The 27094-nt window shown below is 35.5% G+C and overlaps 4 protein-coding genes across 4 annotated transcripts; 1 reads left to right on the top strand and 3 right to left on the bottom strand.

Annotated features, from left to right (window-relative positions):
* Positions 1–2729: 2729 nt before the first annotated feature.
* LOC113736294 (putative F-box protein PP2-B12) lies at positions 2730–4992 on the bottom strand. Its single transcript, XM_027263195.2, has 3 exons — positions 4566–4992; positions 3693–3811; positions 2730–3548 (listed from the first exon to the last, which is right to left on the bottom strand). The coding sequence occupies exons 1-3, from the start codon at positions 4848–4850 to the stop codon at positions 3029–3031; spliced, it is 924 nt and encodes a 307-aa protein (XP_027118996.2). The 5' UTR covers positions 4851–4992; the 3' UTR covers positions 2730–3028.
* Positions 4993–10576: 5584 nt separating this feature from the next.
* LOC113735478 (putative F-box protein PP2-B12) lies at positions 10577–12590 on the bottom strand. The gene is made up of 3 exons (XM_027262482.2): positions 12173–12590; positions 11258–11376; positions 10577–11170 (listed from the first exon to the last, which is right to left on the bottom strand). Exons 1-3 carry the CDS (start codon positions 12437–12439, stop codon positions 10750–10752), a joined length of 807 nt encoding a protein of 268 aa, XP_027118283.2. The 5' UTR covers positions 12440–12590; the 3' UTR covers positions 10577–10749.
* A 1647-nt stretch (positions 12591–14237) lies between these two features.
* On the top strand, positions 14238–16497 carry LOC113734428 (F-box/kelch-repeat protein At3g06240-like). The gene is made up of 2 exons (XM_027260972.2): positions 14238–15510; positions 16093–16497. The coding sequence occupies exons 1-2, from the start codon at positions 14509–14511 to the stop codon at positions 16144–16146; spliced, it is 1056 nt and encodes a 351-aa protein (XP_027116773.1). The 5' UTR covers positions 14238–14508; the 3' UTR covers positions 16147–16497.
* Positions 16498–18825: 2328 nt separating this feature from the next.
* On the bottom strand, positions 18826–22422 carry LOC113734427 (F-box/kelch-repeat protein At3g23880-like). The gene is made up of 2 exons (XM_027260971.2): positions 20843–22422; positions 18826–19198 (listed from the first exon to the last, which is right to left on the bottom strand). The coding sequence occupies exon 1, from the start codon at positions 22218–22220 to the stop codon at positions 20955–20957; it is 1266 nt and encodes a 421-aa protein (XP_027116772.1). The 5' UTR covers positions 22221–22422; the 3' UTR covers positions 18826–19198; positions 20843–20954.
* Between the last annotated feature and the right edge of the window lie 4672 nt (positions 22423–27094).

A 27094-nucleotide genomic window follows, 5' to 3' on the forward strand; every position in this document is an offset into this window, starting at 1 on the left:
CCGTTGCAAAATCTGCCAAATAACTGTTGCATGGCACATCTGGTGCATGCAATTTTTTGTATTGCACTTACCCCCCCTCAACTTTACTAATTAGTCCAAATCATTTATTCTTCTTTGAATCTTCTACTAATACAACTTCTGCAAAGGGTAGCTATGGAATAAAAATACCTTCTCACACATGAAAATAATATTTTAATCTGATTTGGACTGGATTGTTACCACAAAATCAAAAGCAAGGGAGGTAAGTGAAATTTTGAGAACCTCAGGGGATGTCAGTGAAAGTGTCAGAAACCTCAGGGGAGGTTTCTGAAATTATCCCTATAAATTAAGCAAATTTTTGTCTTCATGCATTGCTCTGCTGGCCTAATTCTCTTCATACATCGTGAGACAAACCAGTGTGCAGCCTACATCTATCCTTTGTTTGCTTTTGTCGTTGTCTAATTCCATTCCACGTGTTAGGGATTATGAGACCCCCAGATGTCAGCTTCCTTGGATTAGACCCAATTGTCCAATCTTCAGAACCCAAGAAAAGGCATGAATTTTGTCACTAAGGTCGATTTTGAGTTGAGAGTTCACTTCACAATAACACGCAATCAATCTCTGAAAGAGACTTGAATTTTGAGTTTGACAGCACGATGGGACAAATTATTTAAGGGATCAGCCACCACATCTTTAACGGGGGATAAATAATACTAATATGTTCAAAACTCCAAATGTATTCATGAATTGTATTGATAATTTATAATAATATCATATTAAATGTTGTACAAAGTATGGATTTAAAGACGGAGGCGAGAGGATTTCAACCCCATCATTATCCAAGCATAGAGTAATTAATTACGCTTCTCGAAGAAGTAGTTTACAGTAATATGACATTGTCGAAGCAGTGTTTTACAATAACATGGCACTGCCAAAACAAATGTTAAATTATGAGAAAAATGGAGTTGTATGAATTTAACTTTTATTCTCTATATCACAACTTAATTGGATGTTTTTTCTAATATTTCTTTTATATATATATATATATATTGGTTTTGAATACTGTCATTGGTTTGAAAATAATAAAACGTATCATGATTATGATAAGAGGAAAATATCAGAAGATAATTTAGTTTTGGATAAAATTTTATTTAAAATAATTATTGTAATAATTTTTGTGATGTGATATATATAAAATAAAAAATAATTAATAATATAAAAAATATTAAATTTTATATTGCAAATTATTTTTTTCTCAAATCATTCCAATCAAAACACTGTACTTACTACTGAGTTTCATTACTAGTACATTAGAGATCAGGACTCCTGAATGATCACAGTTGAATGGATCAGCTCATGGTGATCGACGTCTTATCAATAATCATGGTGATAGCTCATGGTGATAGACTCCTCAATGATCACTAATACCCTTTTGGCTAAGATCAAATGTTTGTAGTATCCGTTGTTGTAAATTAATTTATAACCTAGTTGCCACCACTTGTCTTTGTGGAGTGGGAGATCAATGGTTCAAATTTTACTTTCCATCAAAAGTGTCACTTTGGATTTGTTTAATAATATAAAAAAGTGTTGAAACTGATATTTTCCAATCATTCAAGCGTTTGGAGTGTTTGATAAATTAAAATTCATCTGCTGAATTTATTACGCGGTGCTGAGCTTGTATATATTTTTTTTCAATATAAGAATCTTAACTGAATGCTTAATTCTATAAGAATCAATAGAATTATTTTAACTATCTTATCTTATTTACCAAATCTACCTTCATTTGTTAATTATATTCAAATTTTTTACCTAATAAAATAACCTGATATTCTCTATTCAAAATTATTATGTAATTAAATAATTTGATATTCTCTATCTAATGGTTTTCTGCTTCTCTTTTCTTCATTTTTAATCTCTTTCATATGTTCTCCACACTCCTCATATAATATATTTCATATTTTATATTAATTTGATTTAAAATAAATATTGTCATTTTCATATCCAATAATTTTAAACTAATTGAATTATAGGTTATATTTCTTTTTTGGATGAAAAGATATAAGGGCAAAATTGAACAATTTAACTTATTAAGCATTTAATTATAAATATTTATCAAATAATATAAATAGTTTCAGCATTAAAATTCAAAAAACATTCATATATTTCTTTTCAGTGTTTAAAATTCAGTAAATTAATTATTTTAATATTCATATTTCAGAATTCAAATTCAATTTTATCTAACATAACCAAACGGAATATTAATATGGTTTCTCTTAAATCTATATGAGTGCTTATTGCACTCGTATGATCCGATGATGATTCATTCAATCTTCATCGGTTCCCCATGACCCTGTTGAGCATCCTCTTAGTATAAGTTAGAGTAAGAATAAGAGTAATAGTAGAAGTATGCGTAGACGGTGACGATAGAAAAAAAAAATTAACGAAGTATTTTAAAATTGAATGGTTGGGGTTAAATTTGTAGGCACAAATTTCAACAAGTGATAGTAACAAAAATTATTGTGCTTTTGCATGTTGACGCGTATCTACACTGATCAGTTTAGTGTTTGCATTTGTTATATCAGTAGTTACATTACACGAGTCCACATTTTATGTGGTAGCCCTGGATGCTCCTGATTAGCTTATTGTCTATATTCGTTGTATCAAATTCTAGTACACTTGTCTTGGTGGCCAAGGTGGATAGGTCCTGGAGAAAGCTAAGACGTGTTTCATTTCTAGTACACTAGATGGGCTCAGACAAAAACTTTCGGCGTTTATTACAAACTTCAGTGGCTGTCACAACTTCTTTATCATTCAGCCAAAGTGAATGCTCAGATTTGACAAAGAAACCAAATGGTAATAGAACAAAATCCTTCAGATCATGCTTTTGTTGCATTATGATAAAGAAGAAGCTGAAGAAGATGTAAACACAATACCCCACTACTATATTCTGTACTCACTTTCATTCAAGCAGTTGTTGCAGTCTCATTTTACACATATTCCCCAGTAACATCATTCATTGGTCAGAAAGTTTTACTGCTGACTCAGAATATCACACTTCTTCCTTGGGTCGAAGCTCAATTCCCTCAAGAATGAGGCCTCTTTTCCAGTTGAGAATCTTAGTTTCTGAAACCTTTATGTCGATGTCCCCATCGCCTTCATCGTTGAGAAATTCTCCCAACAAAAGCTCCTGCCATCCATCGTTTCTCTGACGTGGAACGCGGCCATCAATCTCATCCTCAGTCCGAGGCCTCCTAATGCGCCGTGGCAGCATATGCCGCCACCGCCGTCCATATCTTACATCGTGGGCGCATGCAGGTGTTTTTAAGTAGACAGAGTCGCCTTCTGGCTCAAAGACATCACTAGTTTCTGCACTGCTACTACTGGTGCCAGTTGTAGCAGCAGCAAAGCTAACCGAGGCCTTGGCTACGGCTTCAAGTCCATAGGAGTTTTCTGTAGTTTTGAACACAAGGTAAGCAGCATAATTAGTCTTCAGGGACAGCAATCGAGTCGGCATATTTCCACGTATATCAAGCCAACAAACATCCACCAGCTCAGCCACCTCAGGAAACCTGAATATACCATTTATTTTTCTAGATTAATCAATCAGCAAAGAAACATAAAGAGAAAAAAAAAAAAAAAAGAGCTGTCACTCAGATTGGCCAGGATTAGACGGAAATATCAGGTAGAGAGAGCGTATTAGCCTTTATGCACACCTTGATTCAGGCAGCGATGTCCAACTCCAGTACCTTGGAGTATCCTTCCAGGCAATACAGAGCTCCCTTGCAGGCAGCATATAACATTTTTTCCCGGTTGATTTACTTATCCAGAAGCTCTGTCCAACAGCAGACACATCTCTTTCATGTTAACCAATATGCTTGAGATCAAAGCGGAAAATTTGATGGATTTTAACAAAGTGGTTTGAATTGTCAGGCCAGCATTAAGGTAAATAAATGTTCTTGAACTAGAAAAGCGGAATGAAAATAGTAGTAGTCAATCTCCAGTCTTTGCTATTACTATAAGATTCACTTAGCATACCAAAGATGTATTTCTTCATCCAAAGTCCACCACCACTCAAAGACAATTTGAAAAATTAACCATGCCCACAATTCAATATATCCAGGCCAAAAATCCTCCATGAGTTCTCAAATTAAATCTTCAACAGTATGGATTCAATTTCCAGCCCATTTATAGGCAAAGGGACTCAAACTTGGCACAATAACATTCATATGATTTTAACCAGCTCCATGATTTTTGTTACATCAACAGTAATTTGCCAAGTCTTTAATCTTTCACAACATCATATTTCCATTAAAACAGAAGGGGACAGAAAGGGGGGGGAAGACTAGACCAGAAAGGGACAGAAAGGGGAGGAAGAATTGGTCAGACAAAAGATAACTCTCTTTCTAACACGAGACACACGGCCACTATATACTGAATCCAAATTGTCCAGAAAAGAAAAAAAAATGAAAATAAGTAAAAGGAAGAAACAAAATTAAAAAAATAAAAATAAAAAATTTTCTCCGCATTAGAACCAAACAAAAAAAAAAAAAAAAAAGAAAAGGGAAGAAGAGGAGGTGTGAGATTACCAGTTTACCATTGTTGATCAGGATTGGGGAGTGACAGAGATGAAAGTAGAGGTGTTTCTTGGTTGCATAATTCAGGGGGCTAAGTGAATTTGAGATGATCTCTTTATAATCAGAAGGAAGAAATTTTTCCCAAACAGTATCAGACTCAGAAGCAGACTTGAAGCCCACAGAAATGACTGATGCACCGCATGCATCTTGAGGAGATGTCAAAGAGATGATGTTTGACACGCAATCTTCAGGCAAGAATTGGAAAGGAGATGACTTCCCATTATGAATTTCATCCATTTTTCTTGTTTCTTGACTGAAGCTGGGATTTGGGATTTTGTATTATTATTGTATTGGAAGAAAGAAAGTGCCCAGTATTAAGTCAGTGGAAGTCTGGGACATGGTAACTAAGCAAAGGTGAATAGGACAAGGTGAAGAGATGTATAGATCCCAAACTCTAATCATCCTCTTTGGAAGCTTCCCAATTTTCCTACAAACTCTGACGGGGTAGCGATTGAATCGATGCTTAACAATTAAGATACACGCAAATTTTGGAGTCAATTATTTTTTTCTTGTCATTGAAAAAAACGATAAACTTGCTTAATTGTTAAGATTGGCTGCCCACAGATTTATTCTGGAACCAGTAGCACCGTTGAATGTTGATATCGGTTAAAGAGCACGTAGAAGTGTACGAACTATGGATTAATCTTCTATACACTTACACTTATAATATATACATTTTTATTATTGAATGTATGATACATAATTTAAATTTAAAATATAAATTTTCTTTTATTATTGGAACCAGTAGCACCGTTGACTAGTGATTGCTTTTTCTTTTTTTTTTTTTTCAGTTGATGAATCGGTTAAAAGACGTTTTGTTGGGACGAGTCACCGGAAAGTGTTGCAATTTGCGGTTGACTGAAACTTTAGAGCTTGGCTTTACCATAAAGTGAATCAAGAAAGACAACTTTGTGTTGAATAAAAGGGCAACAAAAAAAAAAAAAAAGTTCCCTATTTTTCTCTCAATAATGTCTATGAATAGCCTAACAGCCAAATATTTCTCTCAAGAGTCCCAAATCAAAGTTAGAGATTAAATGAGTTTTCTTGCCGGAAGAATAGCGAATTTCCTGCAAGAATCCATGACCCTATTTGTCAAGTGAATTTTTTAGGTATTTATCTAAAATTTTACTATAATTTATTGTAAAAATTTGTAGCAGACAAACTTGGCAAAAAAATTTATCTACCAAACAAGGCCCATTTTCCTGCAAATCAAAGAACCTAGAAAGTGCCAATTTCCTACAAGAATCCATTTCTGAGACATAAAGTAAAATTCTTTTTTTGCCCTTCAAGTTATTGGCAAGTGAGGGAGGCGTGAGTTTTTTGGCTGGAGAAATGAGCGTTGAGACTAAATAGACGGACATTTTTATGTTTGATTTTAAATGTGAGGGATTAGAAAAGTTTTTTTTGAAAATGTAAATGACCAAATTGGCAAATTTTCCTTTTTTTTTTTTTTAAAGTATGATAGGATAGGTGTTGCAATTTTTTTTTCAAAAATATTTGTAAGCTAATCAGAGTGTACTTAAGCTATTGTAATCATCTAATAATGGCCGCTTATCTATTGTAATTCTGAAATTGGCCCGTCAACAGTTAGAAAAATGTCAAAATTGATTCTCCACAGGACTTCCACCATTAAAACTCACGGATCCAAGGGTAAAATCGGATCGATCTAACGATGGAAATAGACTGAAGTGCAAAAATCTGAGACACTCCATCATCGATGGCCCAATTTGACACATTAAATATATAATGGGTAAATTTGAGACAATTGAGACACTTGTAAGGGCATATAGATAGTTTACCCAACAAAAGTAGAGGAGAATGACACTACTGCCCTAGCTCAAATTCAATCATTTGAATGTGGGAGCTATGACCCAACTAACTACAATTTGAGAGTTTTAACTTCTACTATTGAAGGGTAAAAAACAAAAAAGTCCCCTGTGATAAGTTTAATATACAGAAAAACTCCCTATGATTTCAAAATATACAACACGATACCTCATTTTAGGTATTAAGGGGTAGAATAGGTATATTTGATAAAAATTAGGTAAAAAAAAAATTTATACCTAATTTTTATCAAATATACCTATTCTACCCCTTAATCCTCAATTCTCTCTATTTAGAGAATAAAACAAATGATTTTTTGAGCTGTCTTTTGCTTAATTATATCAAGACATTTTTGTCATTTCGTCCATTTCCGTTAAGTTTAACGGATTCGGTCACCTTTACGATTTAATTCAAAACATGAGGGATCGTGTTGTATATTTTGAAATCATGAGAGGTTTTTTTATGTACTAGATTTATCATAGGGGGTTTTTTTGTTTTTTACCCATTATTTAAATATAGGTGAAGCATCAAATCCCTTAATCTACCTTCTAATATTCAAGCTTTTTTGAGAATATTTTGTCAGCGGATGCGTAGACACTTGTTTGGATTGATGGCAATTCACCGGATTCCTCTTAACTTTTTTTTTTTAAATTTCCTTCATTAATTATAGAGTAAGAGTAGGTGTAACATAAAATTTATAGCGGCCATTAAAAAAAAAAAAAAAAGAATGTGGCAGCTATGAGCTATCACATGCATAACTTTTCCAATTACAATACGCAACGATGTGGTCACGGTTTGGTAGGGTCATGGCTCGGAAGTCGATAAAAACAAATGGAAAAAAAAAATTTAATCTCAACCAGAAAAATAAAGGCACGGCTCTATTTAGAAAGGCAAAAGAAACAATAATATCACTTCATCTTGACCCTACCAATTGAAAGGCACGAGGCATGTTGCCATTGGGGAAGCTATGCATACGACTTGTTAGGAAAAATGTCACATCTTGCTATCTTCCTCGATTTTCTTTACTACTTTTGTTTTCTCTTTTGTCTTCTTGGGACTAGATTCCATAAATTTGCATAATGGTGGAATTTGCCGACTTGCTCACAATCACGTAGTAAAAGATTTGGTATGGTGTTCTTGATCTTACTTCTTGGCTATCCTGTGACTGTTTTCTCTTTAAGACAGTAGATATATATAGAGGTAGAGTTAGATATAACAGATGATGGAACGGTAATTCCATTCCAACCGGAGGTGACAATTTTCATGGAGTTTTACCTAACCATTCGCATTCACTTCCCTTAAATGGTTTTGGACCGACCAAAAAATATTTATTGAATAATAATGGTGCTCAATTAAAATCACATAGCTTAGCTGAGTGTAGGGTTGCAAATAAACCGAGTTAAGTCGAGTTTTAATCTTATCGAGTCGAGTTTCTATTTAATTTTATTAAATTCGAGCTCGAGTTCGAACTTGACGAACTCTCAACGCAGAGCACGAGTTTAAAAAAATAAAAAATAAAAAATTTATTTTTTTAACAAATGATAAAATGTTAGGAATATATACAAATATATAATTTCACTATTAAAATGAAAAAAAAATCAAGTCGGCTCGCGAGCTAACGAGTTAAGTATTTTTGAGATCGAATTCGACTTGATCAATTTGAAATCGATTCGAGTTTTGACTCGAGCCACTCGCAAGCTGCTCGACTCTTCCTAGTTGGGTGGTATTACATGGGTTTCGTCACTTTTTGTGGAGGGAGAGACGCCAGGAGCAGCGGAGTTAGGTGGCCGGCGATGCCGTTTCATCTGAAAAAAAAGAAGAAGAAAAGAACAACATAAGAGAAAAATAAAGGAACAGAAATGTGTTAACTTAAATGGATTGTTACTGGAAATTTGGACAACCATTATCCATTTTAGGCCCAGTCTATTTACAGCCATTTACTAAATGGATCTCAGTGGATTGAATCAATTTGATCCATGAACCATTAACATGGGACCATTAATGATCCAGTTTTTATTTTGCCACCCCTAATTTCAACCTATCAACGTCAAGATTGTAGACTGCTAAGAGATGTATTACGTCTTCTTTTTTCTTCATCAGGGAGAATCGGAGAATCACCAAGGAGAGATTTTCAGCTCATTTATGCAGGAAGATTTGCATGAAAGCTTTCTACTTCAACACCATCCCAGTTTCTAATGCATGGGTATCAACACGACTGATGCATTATCAAGAAAAGAGAAACACCGTTGAAAACAAAGCTGAAAATCATGAGAAGAACCTAACATTGCAAGGTGGAATCCGTTACTTGGAAATGATACAAACAACATGGCCTGGATTGTTTATCCAGGATTAAAGAAAGTTAACCTGATGAAAAACCAATCTTGAATTAGCATAGAGAATTTAGCAGTCACCCCCTACAAGAATAAAGTTCACATAGCATACCGAAAATGTAACATGTTTCCTGCATTCTTCATTTGAAGTCCATTGTCACAAAGACAAGTAAACAAATCAAACATACCCAAATTTTTAGCATGTCTACACTAAAGAAACTTCATGAATTGCTGTATTGAACCTTCGACAGCATAAATTCGATTTGCAACAGCATTATACGTCAGGCAAAACGAGCTCCTTACCTGAGATAAGAGATTTAACAGTCTTTTCTTTTTGAATGCAAATTATCCCCAAAAAAAAATAAATATAGAAAAAAGATAAAGAGGGGTTGAGGTACTTACCTGTGTGCCATTGTTGATCAGGATTGGGGAGTGACAAAGATGAAAGTAGAGCTCTTTCTTGGCTGCATGGTTCATTGGACTAGCCGAATTTGATATGATCTCTTTATAATCTGAAGGAAGAAATTTATCCCATACAGTGTCAGGTTCTGAAGCAGACTAGAAGCCAACTGAAATGACAGATGCCTGGATGCATGTTTAGGAGATGTCAAAGAGATGATGTTTGAAATGCATGCAATCTTCAGGCAAGAATTGAGAAAAGGGACGATACCCCATTATGATTCTCATCCATTTTTCTTGTTTTCAATGCATTGAGAGAATTATACAGTGAACTGATCTATTACGATGATGTGACAAATTTGTTTGATGGAAGAAGTGAAAAGTACAGGTATTAAGTTAGTGGAAAATTGGAACTTGGGAATCACGCTGGTTGGAAAGGACAAGGTGTTTATTCCAAACACTAATCATCATCATCTTTGGAAAGTTCCCACCTCCTTGGTTATTGAAACATCTGGGGCGGTTGAAGCAATGATTAACCATGAGATCCACTCTGGTTTTAACCAATGCATTAGCCTTTCTTTTACAAGACGTCCTGGAGGCCTCTCTCTTCAAAAAAAAAAAAAAAAAAAAAAAAAAAGGAGATGCACGAGATATTCAAAGGCAATTTTTTTCTCTTTTTTTTTTCAAGCAATTCTTTTGTACGGTGTCAAATCACTTGAAGACCAGATAGTGAATTTCATATTTAGGAAACACAAACTCAAGTCTTTTGGTTGGTATTTACTCCAAGGCTCCATTTGGTTGGAGCTATCTTTCCCTTGATTGGTGTGCACAATTTCCAGTTGTAATAGTTTCCCCTTCATGGATGTTGATTTAGTATTCCGAAAACTGCAGATAGAGTAGTGCTCTCAGTCATCCCTACACGCCTAGGCACAAAAATTTGACATGTTACATTGTATCAAAATTGTTTACGTGGTTATATGTAGCTGTATGCAATTTCTAAATTGAGGAAATGTAAGTGAAAATGCCCAGTTTCACCTATAAGATCATTAGCAGGATCCATTTCAGCTGTTCCAGGCCAGGTAAGACATGTACTTCTGGTTGAAGATAGACGGTTCAAAGCTCAAACACCCTGCCTTTGACCCTTAGACCACATTCTAAAGTTCATTGCCTAAAGATACAGAAAACAGGCAGAGCACTCAGCTTTTCAGCTATGGTAGATTGAATTTGTGGTCACATGTTCATGTTCAGCAGCATACAATGTTGAAAAGAAGTTTTCTGTGTATTACCTGAAGCTTCACTGGCGCAATTGTCAATTTGGTTTCTGCAGTCTTAACATGCAGGTAGCTCATTTACAACTAATGGTCAATTGAAAAACTTCCAGGAAAACTAGGGAATGGCAAGTGAAAAAGATTGGTCTGAAATATCTGTTTTTCCTTAAACTTTCAAAAAATCCAGTAAATGATCTACAAAAAGAAGTAAATAAATGGTTCTTTGCAAAAATGTATCTTAATGTCACGTAGGATTGGATACATTATGTGAAAAAACGTAATACATCTACAAAACAGAAAAATAGTCTTCTTGTGTCACTCAGGGCGAAATTCAATGCCTTCGATAGTAAGACCTGACTTCCCATCATGGATAATCTCTGTCAGTCGAGCCTCCACCTGACCCTCATCTCCTGTACCAATATAAAAGTTCCCCAGTTCTACTTCCATCCAGCCATCTGTTCTCATTTTGGGAAACTTTCCACCAAATTCTGCTGGATGATTCATACCTTCCCTTGATACAAGATGGACAGGTGCAGCTCTTCTTTTGGCCTCACCGTCACTCTCATGGTTTACAAATCTGATTAAACTTGTTGCTTTTTCAATCCCATAATGCTCCTCTGCTATCTTGAACACTAGGAAAGCTGCATAAGTAGTACCAGTAGACAACATTTGACTTTCTATCCTGCCTCTGATATCCAGCCAACAAACAGCCTTAAGCTTGGCAACCTCTCTGAATCTGCAAATGCAAAAGATTGGCACATTATAATCACACTAGCAAAGGAGTTTGGGTGTGGGGGTGATTGGAGATATGATGAGGAAGAACCTTGAGTCAGGACGAGATATCCAATGCCAGCGCCATGGTTCTCTTGCCCAGGCAATGATGCGTTCTCTAGCCCCAACCATATAACATTTCTTTCCACTCCTTTTATCAACGGAAAAGCTCTGTTCAAAAGTTCAACCCAAATGGTCGCCAAGGGAAAATGGAAAACCACAGAATTACAAGTTATAGCCGGAAATGTAACAGAAAGGGGCGGCGTTAACCGTGCATGTAAGGTTTGTGGGATCTAAGAGAACTGATAGAAGTTGGATGAGTGTGAGATAATTGCAGAGTTCTGAACAGGAGGCAATTTGATCACAAATTTTGAGTCCTGACCACATTGTTTTATGTTGCCTTAAATATTCTTATTAGCAGCGTGCATTACGGAAGAGATGAATCCTCTATGGTTCTCCTTTCATTTTAACACTTCTTCATACAACCGGAGGATGCCTTTCTTAATTCCTACTCGGATCAGGCTAATTTTACTTCTGTCTTAGCTATAACAGCACAAACATTTGATCAAGGTTTCAAGCACAAGAAAGAGTACAAACATATAAATAAAAAAAAAATGCATCACATTAGACACAATGATTACTCTTGTCAAGTTTGAGAGCAAGATATTACTTCAATGTCAATGCAAATAAGTTTTAAGTATCAAAGAAATCAAGAAAATAAGAACTCAATAAACAGTTAATATGGTATCTCTAAGCTTTATTTTCAACATTTCACCTTAAAAGCTTACCCCAACAACTTTGCCATATGTATTGAATTGTCACAAATTGTAATTTTCTGAGCAAATTCATACTTCCAAAGAATACCGGGGACTATTGCCATAACTTTACCTACTAGTCAGCCAAAATCAAATCATAGAGAACAATTTATTAACTACAAAATCCGATAACAGAAACGGATAAGGGGTACCATTCTGCCTCCATCAAGGAGAAGAGGAGAATCACAGAGAGAAAAGTAGAGGGCCTTTTTGGTTGAGCAATCAACAGCAGAATCTGATCTTGAAATGATATCTTGATAATCAGATGGTAGAAATTTCTCCCAAATAGTATCAGAATCAGCAGCAGGCTTGAACCCTTTTGAGACAACTGATGCTCTGATCACATCCACAGGTGAAGTGAGTGATAGAATCTCAGACATGAAGCCTTCTGGCAATCTGGCAAAAAAAGGGCCTTCCATCTCATAGGACAGCAGCTATTCCACTGTTCTTCTTGCTTAACGTGGAAGTGATGGCTAGAGGACTCAACAGAGGCAAATTCTTATAGAAAATAGAGTACTATTGAAAACAAAGGAACAGAGAATGGAGTCTTAGCAATTAAGGAGCGTCGCTGTTTTTGATTCGAATAATCTGTAAATCAGTCCACCATCGTCAAAAGCACTGGCCATGTCCTGAGAAAGCGCGGCCTATGGTGGGATACAATATAGCGCCTTTGACTGGACGTATAGTTTGATGCATTCAGCAAATCACGCCTTGGAGAAATACATTTTTCAATAATAGATAATCATTTCAATTATTTGAGAGACATTTTACGTCATTTAAAACGTACAATGTACATTGATTTTCCTTTTTTTTTTTTCTTTTGAATTTAAGTAATGAATGTTCAATTGCGCATTAAGCACTTGTGGAATCTATGTTACTTTTTTTTTTTTTCCTTTTTGGAAAAAAGACTGTGTCTAATTGTAGGGCACAATAATTGTGATTGTTAGTATTCACATGTTAAATTTCTTCTTTTGTATTTTTGTACCATTCAAAGCCTGCCCTAAAAAAAAAAACAAAGACAGACCATGAGGCTTGAGGCTACCGCAAGAAACTAAAGTAAATAACAGTGTTTTGAAAACCGGACCGGACCAGCCGGTTCGACCTGTTGGGCTGCGAACCGGTCATGGCTCCGGTCCGGTTCTATGCTATAATTGACCAGGTTAGAAAATCGGTCAAAAACCAGTTAAACCGTGAAAACCGCCGGACCAGATTGAACCGGCGGTTTCCGATTTTTGAGTTTTTTTTTTTTTTTTTTTTTAACGTTTTGCAAAATGCAGCTATCAAGATTCGAACTCAAGACCTTTGTAATAAAAGACCAATATAGTAACCATTGCACCATCACATCTTATCAATTTTTTTTGATAACTTATTTATATAAAACAAAAACGCATATTTCTTTTTGTCATTTTTTTTACAAAATCTAATTCTCTCATGGCTCTTTCTTTTTAATCTTCAACACACACACACACACACACTCTCACTCTCTCCTCTTTTTTTTTTTGTCACTCTTTTTTTAATCAAACCACTTTATTTTTAATTTATTGATGTTTTCTTCCATCTTTTAATTTTATTTTTGTCCATTAAATTGAAAAAGGTTAAAAAAGAATTATTTTTCTTTAACCCAAATTATTTAATGCCACAACTACTCACTTTTATCTCATTTTTTTATTTCTTATCAAGTTTGCATTTCTATTTTCGATTCTCTTGATTTCTTTCGAACTCCAAAATTCCTTTTTTAAATTGCAATCTCTAAATCCCAAAACGTAAATTAAAATTTAAGTTCACAAAATCTAAATTCTCATAGACATGAATTTTGTATAATTTTAAAATATTATGATATTTTTTGGTTAGATCTAAGATTTTTTTGGTAGATATAATTGAAATTGAAATGAAATTTATTTATTTTAACTTATAATTTAAAATTTTTATTTTTAAAAAATCAAGTTATTCAAAAATAGTAAACTTTTCATCATATAATGTATTAAATTAGTCCATTACATGTCTTATTTTGTACATAAATATTTATATAAATTATTTTTTAAAAAATTCATTGAATCGAGGTTGAACCGGTCCGATCGGCTGAATCTCGACCCTTTCACGTCATCGATTCAATTAAGGGTCCGATTTTTAAAACATTGGTAAATAAAGCCCGCAGGCCCGTTTTACCGGCACTCCTAACTCCTAAGAGTTGCCGATCGGCCGTACCTCTTTTCCTCGATGAATATGTTGATTCGTAATTTGTTGTCTCCTCCTCCGTCTTAAACCCTACTGAGAGTGGCAGAATCCCAATTGATTGAATCATCCATGGCTATGATTTCCCACTTGCCCCGTGATTTGCTTGGTGACATTCTAAAATTTCTGCCAGTCAAGGCCCGTCTGTCGATTCAAATGCGTATCGAAATCATGGCATTCTGTAATCCAGAGTCGTGAATTTGTGAAGTTGCACCTTCAGATTCACCAGCACAAGTGTGACGGTGAGAAAATCTTTATGCCAACTCAATTTTGCTCTGCTTATAATGATCCTGATTTTTACATCTTGGACACATCGAGTTTAGCTGGTAGTGAAAATCCCAGAGCTCAAAAAGTTGAAATTCCCGTAGGAAGGCGTTGTATTCTTCTATCTACAATTGTTTGTGCTTGTAATGGTTTGCTCTTTATTGCTTTGGATAATGAAAGGGTTTTGTTCGTGTGGAACCCCTCCACGGGAAAATTGAGAAGGATTCCAACACTGAAGTCATCATCATCACATTTTGATCTGTTATATGGGTTTGGATATGATTCACTGCATGATGATTACAAAATTCTTAGAGTTTGTTACGACAATGGTACCTATGATTGTTGGTTGTTTTCGTTGAAAGAAAATACCTGGAGAAAATTAAATGATCGGGTTCTGAATGGTTATGGGACTTGCAACATCGATCAGGTTTTGAATGATGCTTACACTGGGGCTGAAAAACGTGCTGTTATTGTCTGTGTTAATGATTCCGCCTACTTTATCGTGCAAAAAGAAGGAAAGAAGTATAAAGTTTTGTCTGTCAGTTTGGCTGAAGAAAGATTTGTTGAGATGTTGCCTCCTCCTTGTGAGGTTGTGGGAGCTGTCCCAATCTTGAAGGTTTTGGCAGGACGGCTTAGTCTGCAATGGAGGACTTCTGCCAACCACGATTTTGTGGTGTGGACATTGATGGATGATGGAAATAGCAGCTATTGGACTAAGATTATATCTATTCTGTGTTCGGAAACACTGGTGGGCCTGGAACCAATTTGCATGATGCGAAATGGACATTTTGTGGTTAGGACGAAGCCTGAAAGGGAACTTTTCATATATGACATGAAAAAGAAGGCATTTCAACAAGTATTCAAGAATGAGAATCCAGATGTTCATATCTGCAGTTTCAAGAATACTGTGGTATACACAGAAAGTTTAGTTCATCCGTGTGATTATGGGGACAAGGTTGAGGAGTGGACGTCAGCAATTGAAGACATGAAAGAGGTTGGTTTCTTGCTGCCTTATCATTTGTTTGATCAACTGCTTGTTTCATCTTGTTTGGTGTTTGTTAACTTTTGTTCAGTTTATCTGAATCAAAAAGTAATAAGTTGCAAATCTTCTTACTCAGTAGTACTGAATTTTTGTGTTTTAAAGACGGCGCTTATTGATTAAGATAGAAATCCTACATGTAGATCTGATTACAAGAATACTGTTTTTTATCTAACTATGTAAACTTAGCCAGTTGAACTAGCTCATATATCTAAGGTTAATGAGTGTAGAAAACTAATGAGGAATAAGTTCTTGATTTTATATGTAGATTCAGCCAATAGAGGAGATTGATTACCACATAAAATACTCTAGTAATGAGATGTGAAACCTGTAGGCTGTAATAATTAATGTTTGTTTGTCATATATCCTCCATCATGAATAGATTCCTGAGCCAAGTCATTCTTTTCATTCCATGAATAAAATTGGAAAGGAACACAATCTGCATTATTTTGTTCTCTCTATATTTATATGCCATTACAGCAAGTATATAGTCTCTATCCTAACCAGTATTTTTTTTTTCTGATCTTCCCGTCTCAGTCTTTAATGTTGCAGACTAAGAGGCAATTCTCTTCCTGCTGTGGTGAGTGCTGACTGGACACACACACACACACACTTCCTGCTCATTGCACAACAAACATCAAGAAGCAAAATTTCTTTCTATTTGGGAACAACGGCGGCCAGCAGAACATTTTCTTTAGGTTTTTTTATGATAAAGTGCTTGTGTTCAAGTCCAGAGCTTGAATACAAAACCTCATTTTGTCGCACCAAGCATTCACCCTTTTTTGTGTTGAGATTCAAATTATGTTTCAGCAGAAGTTTAGACATGTATAACCTCATTGTTTAACAAAGTGAAAGCTGTGACTTACATGAATAGTTTAGTTTTGCCCAAGCGATCATGGAAACAATTTTGGAAATAATAGATCAGCAATCAATTTCAATCCAGGGGAAGGCTATGTTCTTGTTTTCTCTCGTGATTTTCTTGTGGAGTGCCTTTTAGTCTTGTCAACCTCACCACTTACTGACCAGAAATCCATGGTGTACTCGAGCCAGAAAGCAGTTGCTACTTGCGTTGTGCTTTAATTGGCACCTTCTTGTGTTTCAAAATATGGTTTACGATTAAAGAGGACATCTTGCTTGTTTTACTCCACACACTCTTTAATTTAAATGCTCTGCTAGACACCTTCCTGTTCTTCAAGTTCGTACTTTTCATACTTTATTGTTTTTTTTTAATGGCTATGTGTATTGACATTTTGTCAAATTTAATCCTTGATGTTATGTAATATATATTGCCAACAAAGCCATCTTGTTGAAATACATTATTATTATTATTATCATATCCTTTTCAAATCTTAATTTTACATCCATCCCTGGCCTGGTTCTCCTCCTCTGCCTATGCCTAGTAGGGTATTGTACCAGCTTTCTTTCTAACTGCATGGCCTCTATCATCCGTGATCTGCATATAAAGATTATCATTCATTTTCCTAAAGCTACCCACTCCAGTCTACATTTAGGAAATTCAAATCAATTTCAACATCACCAAGCATCCAATTGAAGCTTCCTTCAAACAAAAATCGAGGTAAAGACCTTCGAGTTCTTTCACCATCCAAGGGCAATCTTTACAACACACATCTTCAGCCAAAGCTTTGTTGAAAACGTCTAATGGCTTTTATCTTTCCCAGCCCGCCAAAAATGGCAGAAAAAATGTCGTCCCACAGAAGTTAAGGCGAAAGTCCCATTGGAATTCTTCATTTACAGCTCGGTTATGATATTCAAGCTCATAAGATTGGCAAAGAATGATTAAGGGAATGGTGTTATTAGGCAGACCATTGGTGACACGAACTTGATATCTGGGGAAGAAAAGATGAGAAATCACCTGAATATATGGGGGCAAAACACAATGAACTAACTCCTACACGGAAAACTCTTGCTGGATATTTTAGAGCCCGAAAACAAAATAGTAGTTTAGATACAATTATGCCTAATCAGATGATGTAATTCCAGATTCCAGCCAATCAACTTCCTGACTACAGCGTTTGAGAAAAAAAAAAAAAAAAAAAAAAACTTCCTGACTACAGAATTCTTATGCTGAGAGTTTTTGGAATGATAGTAGTGCAAACGTTCGTAATCGTATTGAATTTAGCTATTCTTGGAGGAAGCAAAGTTGTGTGCGTCGGCAAATCACATGAAACACTCACCTTCATCTGCTTTCTAACGAGACGCGGTAATATAGATAAATGGTTCAGAATTAGTTTTGATTTAATGAATGATGGATGAAATTTATTCAATCCACTTAATGAATTAAATAAAAATCAATTATTCATTTATAATCTATTTAAATGTTTTGGTTACCTTTTTTTTTTTTTTGTTATACCATTTCTTGTAACATGAAGATACTTTTTTATGTACTTGGGAATTTTAGGCATATTTGGGTGAGAAGAGGACAAAATACATAGGTTATGTTTGGATTGCATTTTTCATAGAAACATTACTGTAGCGATTTGATGTATGTGAGGGAAAAAGGTAATAGGAAAATGTGATTACGAAAAACAACGTAATTTTTCGACGGAAAACAGCAATCCAACACAAGACCTTAGGTTTTTATATATACTTAAAAAAAACTCCACACTCATATCTACTCAATAATCAATTACACAAAGATAACAATAGATAGCAAGCCAAATTCCTAATGCGTGCATTGAAATGTCATCTATCTAATCATATCAAGGCTTTAAATTTAGAACTTTATTATTTTGAGTCGCCGAAAAATGACAAATATTGGGGATGGAGGTATTGATTAGTAAAGTAAACATAGGAAATACAAAGAAAGCAAGACAGAAGGAAAAAGAAAATTCGTAATGGTAGCTTCCTATACCAATTAGATATATGTGTATAGTTACATATATGTATTCTTTATTGCTCATCAGATACTACATTTTTCATTCCATAAAATAAGTATACATTAGTATTTTGGGAATTTACATATTTTGTCACATTTTTAATGTTATACTTCTTTACACTGCGTAATAGAGTGACACATGTTCCTTTATTTTACATTAAGGATCGTTGCGGATCATGTAAGAATAGTTGGTGGATGATGTCTTCTGACTAATATTACGTCAAAAGGCACCAGCTCATGTAATTCTTTTTCACAAGAAAAGTGCAATGGCTGAGTTTGTTCATGAGAAACCAGCTCATGAAATTCTTTTTCATAAATGACCACGTGGATTCTCAAACCTGCAGAGATTATAAAGCCAAAGGCTACCAGGTGTATATACACAAGCACAAATGGAGAGATTCTGGAATTCGTCCACGAAAATAAGGAGTCATTCTCTTGTTTTACAATAAGAAGCCAAAGATCAATATTCCAAGAAATATTCCAAGTTCAAGAGACAGGTTTGGAAGGACCAAAACCTTTAGAGAAGTTCAAAGAAGCTGCATAACAAGTGTGCAGGACAGCCAAAATAATGACTACTATAGACACCAAGGCTGATATAAGGAGTAGGAGGTCAAGCATAATTGTTTCTAACAATCTGCAGGTATAGAATCAGTCTTCAACAGTCTTCCATCCATGGACATGAGACATTTCATGTTTGGAACACAAGAGACATAGTCTTGGGGAGCGCAGAGCCGCAACACATTTAAACTGTTCTCAAAGAGCAATTGATATTAGTACTATGAAACACATTGTACAAGGGATGAAACAGCATAGGATTCACTGCACTTCATGTCATATAGCAACAGATAATCACCTCAGGGCCATAAATTAATATGAAATGCAGTTTTTCCTATTTAAAAATCCCCATCAGAAGGTTGATGAGTACTTTATGGCTTCTTTAGCTGAGGACAAGCAAGACAATTCCAAGCTGTTTATTTACTAGTATGCCAAACCAAAGCGCTAACCTTAATCTTGGTTCTCACAAAGAACAATAAAAAAAATCCAGATCTTATTAGACCTCCCAATTTGCCCAAAACTAAGAAAGAAAAACTAATTGATCAGTGACAAGATGGCATGAAAAGTATAGCATATAGCTACATACTAGGTTGGCAAAATCTATCTAGCAACTGAGACACTAGATTTTATTTTCTAAACTAAACAGTAGCAAGAGAGACTTTACATTAAGTGCAAAATGAGAGCAAAAAAAATACTAGTTGGAGGAAGGAATGAGATAACACTGAGCACTTAGAAGTCCAGAAATCCCAAATCGCTTGATAAATAATTCCAAATTGCTTCACCAACAAGTCCAAATTTGAAAATTTGAATGGACTAACAGGGAATACTTGATTTTATGCAAGACAAATACTGGATTTCATGAATGGAATCTAAGCGATGAGTTTACAGGGAAGCTCTGAAACTAGGAAATGTTCAAATTTGGGGGGGGGGGGGGGGGAGTGGAGGAAACTCAAGAGTCTGGCATTTGTGTCTTAAGTTGGGTTTGTTTGATTACAGCAGGTTGAAGTTCTTTTTCTTGCCAGGGCGAGGGCTGCTTTGGCTGGAGTTTGCAGCAACCAGGCAAAGAGCTTTGAGCTTCAACGGGCTTTGTGCCTCTGTTTTCTTGTTCTAGTTTGGACAAATTTACCTGTTTTCTTGAACTACAAATTGTTCAAGGCCTAATAAGCTAGCAGTACTAGAGAATTACTGGCGTTCTCCTGGTAGAAAGTCCTTTTTTCTACTATGGACGTCATAGTATCAACAAAAGTCACAGTGATTTGGAGCTAAATTACACTTTTGCATCATGAATAAACTGTCAAAGAAGAACCACTCGAATGTATGCAATTTTAACATCGTACAAAAGTGAACATGAAGCCAGAAGAGAGATTAGTCCCTAATTCTTCTGTTGTTGTATTCCCATTTTACCTTAAAGTTGGCAAGCGACGAGATTGAAACCAATTACAGGGTCCACCTGTTGCTAAATGTATACTGATTTATCTTCAATTTGTGATCATGGAAGTAGCTTCACTATCTCATGCTTTCTTGTATAGATACTCCTTTACTTTATTTCATGCTTGTACAGAGAAGTTGATGGTTAGGCATTCCCCTTATCTGGTGTATGTGATTTTGCTATCGATAAAGATATAGAGATTACATAAAATAAATAAGAAGATAAATAAACACACAAAAAATAATGCAATTTTGAGCTGCCGACTCTAACATCATCAGTTATCAAATGTGTTAAAGAAAGAAAATGCTGCAAGAATGAAAATGTGCTATATATAGTCGAGTGCCACAAATGCAGAATTAAGCTGTGTAGATAACAAGAATTGCATCAGTTGGAAAAGGAGGACAAACCGTTTTTTTTCTTTTTTAATCAAGATGGTAGCTTGATGGTATTCAATTGTCTCATCTCGGTTTCTTACACCTCCTTCTTTGTTCTATAGCATCCTTCTCCTCCTTCTTTGTTCTATAGCATCCTTCTCCTCCTTCTTTGTTCTATAGCATCCTTCTCCTCCTTAGAGTAAGGCAAAACTAGGCTTTGTGTATAAGGAAAGGCATGATAAACTTCTATGTTTTGATCTCGAAATGGAATATCAACATATGCAGCATTATCTGGGTTGTAGCGTACCGACTTGGTGCCAGTTGACACTAAAACTTCACCGTCCTCTGACCGGCACAATGGTCTAGAAATCCCGCCAGGATTATTAATCAGGATAGCGAACTGCATTTTCCACGATTCTGTAACCCCATATATCTCCATCATCCAAACATCTGTATGACCATTATCCACAGAACAAAGTAAACAAAGCTTTTCTTGGTAAACCTCCAAGACTGGCTCAAACAAAGATTCAGAATCTTCATCACATTTAATTTCAGGTTTCTTCATCTGTTCAGGTTTCTCTATCCGTCCATACGTCTCTGTTGTTAAATCAAGGGAAACAATATCTCCACCAGCTTCTGCCTCCAGTGACCAATGCAACTTCCCATTCACAAATGTACCATCTACCCCCAGCGGAGGATAACCACCTTGAAAATCCCCTATACGCTTCCAAATTCCTTTCTTGGTGCTGTAGACCTTAACCTTAACCTTAACCTTAGGGACTTCGCCATCCATGGCCGTAGCAGCGCCTTGGTCAGCCTCGTACGCCACCGCTACTACTTTGTGATCATCCTCAATCTTGTCATATCCAAAACCCCATGAAAATATTAAGTACGTCACAACCGGTAAACCTTTATCTTCCTCTACCCTAATGCCTAAATCCGGTACGATCTTTGATTTTCGAGTAGATGGGTTCCACAAAATTATTTTAGTTCCGTCAAAGACAATACAAACTAATCCATTACAGCAGCCCACAACTCTGACACCAGTAAAGGGATTTTTAAATGGTGGATAATTAATGTCAACAGTTTCAGTAGTTGGTGCACACAATAACGAGCTAAGAGAACACTGTTTGAGACGGCATAAGTTAGGATCCCACCACAAAATAAGCACCCTTCGGCTGTCTGTTAAGCTATTGATCAATTTTAGATGGGCTCTGATGAATATCGGGTCGTCAATTAATTCCCTCGCTTGCTTTGAAGCGCAACTGAATTGCACGAGGTATTTCAATGGCAGCCCGGAGAGGATCTTACACTGGACGTCAAAGGGAAGGTCGAAAAGGTTCTCAGGAGGGGATCGCTTCTCGAAAAGGGAAGGAGGGGATCGCTTCGGGAATGCAAGTATGTTTCCCATCTGTTTTAAGTGATTTGCTTTTCGGTTGGAGGATCTTTTTGCTGCCAAGAAAGGAAGAAATAGCTGGGCTAGTGTTTCAGAGGATGCATATGACCTGTTGACTTTCCCGGTACCGGCAAAGACTCCGAGCGGGTTGAAGGCCGCCGGGCAAGTCAGTTGGACTACTGAGACTGGGAGTGCCAAATTCAGTGTCCTTACGACTACTTATGTCACATGATGTCAAGAAAATTTAAAATGAACAACACGTGCAAACTTAAATAATATGACAGTTGGTATAAATATAAAAAGGGATAATTTCAGAAACCTTCTTGAGATTTTTAATAATTTCATTTAGCTCCTTTAAAATTTTAAAAATTACACATACCTCCCTTATCATTTCAAATAATAACACTGTCCTTAAATATTTTAATGAAATTCCCTTGTTTGTTATGCTTATACTAAGTATACATGACTTTTAAAATTATTTTTTCATTCTTTTTCCTTCTTATTCCTTTTTTTTTTTTAATTTTTTTGCCATTAAAACTATAGAGCTACCACTATTACCTCTAGTTTCTATTGTATCCAAATATCGAACTAGTGATTTTTTTGATGAGTTAACTTATATGTAATTTAATATTTTTGCTGATCTTTGTTTTCTATTTTTTTGGTATTAAAATTAATAAAAAAATAAAAAAGAAATGACCCAAAACTACTACTAAATTATGATAATTTCACTACTCGAAAAATTCATAAATTCAAAATAAATTATTTCAACATTTTATTTTCTATCTTCTAAATCTAAATCCACAATAAAATATCATCAAAAAGACCTATCATAGTGATAAATTTATTAATATAATTATTTATTAAATAATTGGTATGGACATGAAAAAATTTGGCACATTTTCCTTAAAATTATACTAGATAATCTTATAATTGTATAAGGAAATAAATTAAAACTCATTATACAAAGGTATTTTTCGGTATTCATTCAAAAATTTGATCAAGTCAATATTATTTTAAGATTTTGTTATTATAACTATCCAATCAAAGGAGATAGGTGTAATTTTGTTACTAAAACGTAAGTGTAATATTTTTTTTAAAAATATGAAATACGCTTATAAAATTTAGATTTTCGCAGGCTCTAGTAATTTCTAGATTGAACATTGATAGATTGAGAGTAATTTGTAGCTTTTAATTATGTATCCATTGTCACATTAAGAGTAATTATAGTAATTCACAGTCATTTGTAAACGATCTCTGTCATTTTCTTGGGAGTTCCTTTTTTGACTTTTTAAATAACTCCTCACATTAACCCATCCCGCAAAGTACCCAAAGTGTGTGTACGTAATCTAGGCCGGTCTCGGCGTCTGCTCTTACCTTACAGAAACAATATACAACTACAAGTACGTATGTACTACTAATCAATGCTAACCAAACAACTACACTTAAAATAGTTGTGATCAATAGTATCTTAACGCTCTATTTGGGCCTACATTCAAATTCAGACTTTTCAGTAAGTGATTAAGTCACCCCGCGTCCTCTCTTAACCTCTTTGGATTCCTCTAATATGAGTGTGTTCGATTGTAAATTATTTGAGATAATTTTGTGAAAAAATACTGTAGTACTTTTTGATATGATGTATGTGGGATAAAAAGGTGATTCGAAAATGTGTTGATAATATAAGCAAATCAGTGTGTGTAAATAAGGTATAAATAAAGTGAAATAATTGACAATCTAGACACACTCATAGAGTAAATCTTTCTTTCACTGACGATGTATGAGTAAATCCTACATGTAGATCTGATTACAAGAATACTGTTTTTTATCTAACTATGTAAACTTAGCCAGTTGAACTAGCTCATATATCTAAGGTTAATGAGTGTAGAAAACTAATGAGGAATAAGTTCTTGATTTTATATGTAGATTCAGCCAATAGAGGAGATTGATTACCACATAAAATACTCTAGTAATGAGATGTGAAACCTGTAGGCTGTAATAATTAAAGTTTGTTTGTCATATATCCTCCATCATGAATAGATTCCTGAGCCAAGTCATTCTTTTCATTCCATGAATAAAATTGGAAAGGAACACAGTCTGCATTATTTTGTTCTCTCTATATTTATATGCCATTACAGCAATTATATAGTCTCTATCCTAACCAGGATTTTTTTTTTCCTGATCTTCCCGTCTCAGTCTTTAATGTTGCAGACTAAGAGGCAATTTGGTGAGTGCTGACTGGACACACACACACACTTCCTGCTCATTGCACAACAAACATCAAGAAGCAAAATTTCTTTCCATTTGGGAACAACGGCGGCCAGCAGAACATTTTCTTAAGGTTTTTTTATGATAAAGTGCTTGTGTTCAATTCCAGCGCTTGAATACAAAACCTCATTTTGTCGCACCAAGCATCCACCCTTTTGTGTTGAGATTCAAATTATATGTTTAGTTTTGCCCAAGCGATCATGGAAACAATTTTGGAAATAATAGATCAGCAATCAATTTCAACCCAGGGGAAGGCTATGTTCTTGTTTTCTCTCGTGATTTTCTTGTGGAGTGCTTTTTAGTCTTGCCAACCTCACCACTTACTGACCAGAAATCCATGGTGTACTTGCGTTGTGCTTTAATCGGCCCTTCAACATGTCATAATTTGTGATCTCGTGAAACCTGAATGATGCATCATCTGGATTATAGGGAAAAAACTGATCCAGAAAGCAACAAAATGTTTCGCCCTTCTCTAATAGGCAGAATGCTGGTGATCAAGCATTCAACACCAGAACCATTTCATAGAGGCAGAACAAGTGCTTCATTCCATAGTCTTTCATCCTATACTCATTCATCAACCATATGCTGCCTGCACTACTTGCATTACCGTCCTAAAGCAGACAAAGAATGCCTCCCAAACTCCTTATGCTAAACCACAACCACCATCCTCCTTTCATAATTAGGTAGCTTCCCGAAATCAATGTACAGAAGGCCAAATCAAAGCAGCCAATAAACCTTCCCGTGTGCAACAACATGCCTGAGCAGTCCAAACGAACCCAGAGCTCTTGTAAACCCCCGTAAGACTTCATAATCATCGCCGGACTCATCATAAATAAATCGAAAAGTATACTCCTAATTAGGCTAAACTGGAAAACCAGACCTGGTCGACTGCTTAAATTTTCTAAAATCACGGGTCCCAGAGAGATAAATCATCCCTATCCTGAATATATACATCAACTCAAAGCAAAAACACGAGAAATTTGTTTCATTGGGTGTCAATGTCAATTACATTGGTGATTGGTGCAGTTGGTAAAGATTGAAAAGTACCGTCCTTGAAACAAACAATTGGTCAGCAATTGCTAAACATGAGCTTAAGATGGCTCTAATCATGCTTATCTAGGGAAATTTTGAGGAGGAAGGAGAAGGAGAGCGAGGAGGAGGGAGAAGGAGGGAGGTGGCGGTGGCGGTGGCGGCGGCGACGGTGGAGGGAGATGGGTGGTGGTGGGTAGTATTTTGAGATGTTGTGTTGTTTAGAGTTATGACTATAGATTTGAAAGACAAAATTGGTTTATCAGAAACATCGCCGAAGTTTTTTAGGCGCACTCCAATTTTGAGAGAGACTTTACTTGGGAGTCTTTAGAGCATTTAAGCGATGAGTTTACAGGGAAGCTCTGAAACTGGGAAATGTTCAGATTTTGGGTGGGAGTGGAGGAAACTCAGAGTCTGGCATTTGTGCCTTAAGTTGGGTTTGTTTGATTACAGCAGGTTGAAGTTCTTTCTCTCGCCATGGTGAGGTCTGCTTTGGCTGGAGTTCGCAGCAACCAGGCAAAGAGCTTTGAGCTTCAACGGGCTTTGTACCTCTGTTTTCTTGTTCTAGTTTGGACAAGTTTACCTGTTTTCTTGAACTACAAATTGTTCAAGGCCTAATAAGATAGCAGTACTAGGGAATTACTGGCGTTCTCCTGGTACAAAGTTCTTTTTTCTACTATGGACGTCATAGTATCAACAAAAGTTACAGTGATTTGGAGCTAAATTACACTTTTGCATCATGAATTAACTGTCAAAGAATAACCACTCGAATGTATGCAATTTTAACATCGCACAAAAGTGAACATGAAGCCAGAAGAGAGATTAGTCCCCCTAATTCTTGTGTCGTTGTATTCCCATTTTCAATGACGGAGCCAAGGGGGCTGAGGGGGGCTAAGTTGTGAAAATTTTAATTCATAATATGTAAATATATGTATAAGACAAAGTTGGTCCCCGTAATGTAAAAAATGTTACAGTAATCATTTCAAATAATACTCTATCCAAATAATATTCCATTTCAAGATCAAAACATAAAAGGTTATCATGCCTTTCCTTGTACACAAAGCCTAGTTTCGCCTTACTCTGAGGAGGAGAAGGAGGCCATGAGACAAAAGAGGGGGCAAAAGAAAGGGAAAATCGTCCAAAACGTCCTTCACATTTTGTAAAATAACTTTTTTCGTCCCTCACTTTTAAAAGTGTAATTTTATATCCCTTACATATTCACATCGGACAAATTTAGTCCCTAACTAGGTTTCCGATCATTTTTTGGCCGGAATCCATCATGTGCAAGGCACATGATCATTTTTGAAGAGTAAATTATATTTTACATAATCTCATCTATAGTCCTCCACATTTTATAAAATAAATTTTTTCGTCCCTCACATTTTATAAAATGATTTTTTTCATCCCTCACATTTCACAAAATGAATTTCTTCATCTCTCACATTTCACAAAATGAATTTTTCATTTCTCACTAATTATGTGTGTGAATACATTTTTTTAAACACACATATATGTCTATTTGATTTTGCTTAATAATAATAGTATAAACACATGTATGTAATTCGGCTCAACTTGTGGGCTATTTTCTTTTTTTTTGT

The sequence above is a fragment of the Coffea arabica genome, chromosome 3c (assembly GCF_036785885.1).
Source record: "Coffea arabica cultivar ET-39 chromosome 3c, Coffea Arabica ET-39 HiFi, whole genome shotgun sequence".
In the NCBI taxonomy this organism is placed as follows: Eukaryota; Viridiplantae; Streptophyta; class Magnoliopsida; order Gentianales; family Rubiaceae; genus Coffea; species Coffea arabica.

Excerpts from the sequence above, each read along its gene's own strand:
- LOC113736294 (XM_027263195.2), bottom strand. The coding sequence starts at position 4,850 with ATGGATGAAATTCATAATGGGAAGTCATCTCCTTTCCAATTCTTGCCT. Across the intron at positions 3,812-4,565 it reads TGATCAACAATGGTAAACTG|AGCTTCTGGATAAGTAAATC; the intron begins GTAATCTCACAC and ends GCTGTTGGACAG. Across the intron at positions 3,549-3,692 it reads ACATCGCTGCCTGAATCAAG|GTTTCCTGAGGTGGCTGAGC; the intron begins GTGTGCATAAAG and ends TGGTATATTCAG.
- LOC113735478 (XM_027262482.2), bottom strand. The coding sequence starts at position 12,439 with ATGGAAGGCCCTTTTTTTGCCAGATTGCCAGAAGGCTTCATGTCTGAG. Across the intron at positions 11,377-12,172 it reads TCCTTGATGGAGGCAGAATG|AGCTTTTCCGTTGATAAAAG; the intron begins GTACCCCTTATC and ends ACTTTTGAACAG. Across the intron at positions 11,171-11,257 it reads ATATCTCGTCCTGACTCAAG|ATTCAGAGAGGTTGCCAAGC; the intron begins GTTCTTCCTCAT and ends TTGCATTTGCAG.
- LOC113734427 (XM_027260971.2), bottom strand. The coding sequence starts at position 22,220 with ATGGGAAACATACTTGCATTCCCGAAGCGATCCCCTCCTTCCCTTTTC.
- LOC113734428 (XM_027260972.2), top strand. The coding sequence starts at position 14,509 with ATGCCAACTCAATTTTGCTCTGCTTATAATGATCCTGATTTTTACATC. Across the intron at positions 15,511-16,092 it reads CAATTGAAGACATGAAAGAG|TCTTTAATGTTGCAGACTAA; the intron begins GTTGGTTTCTTG and ends TTCCCGTCTCAG.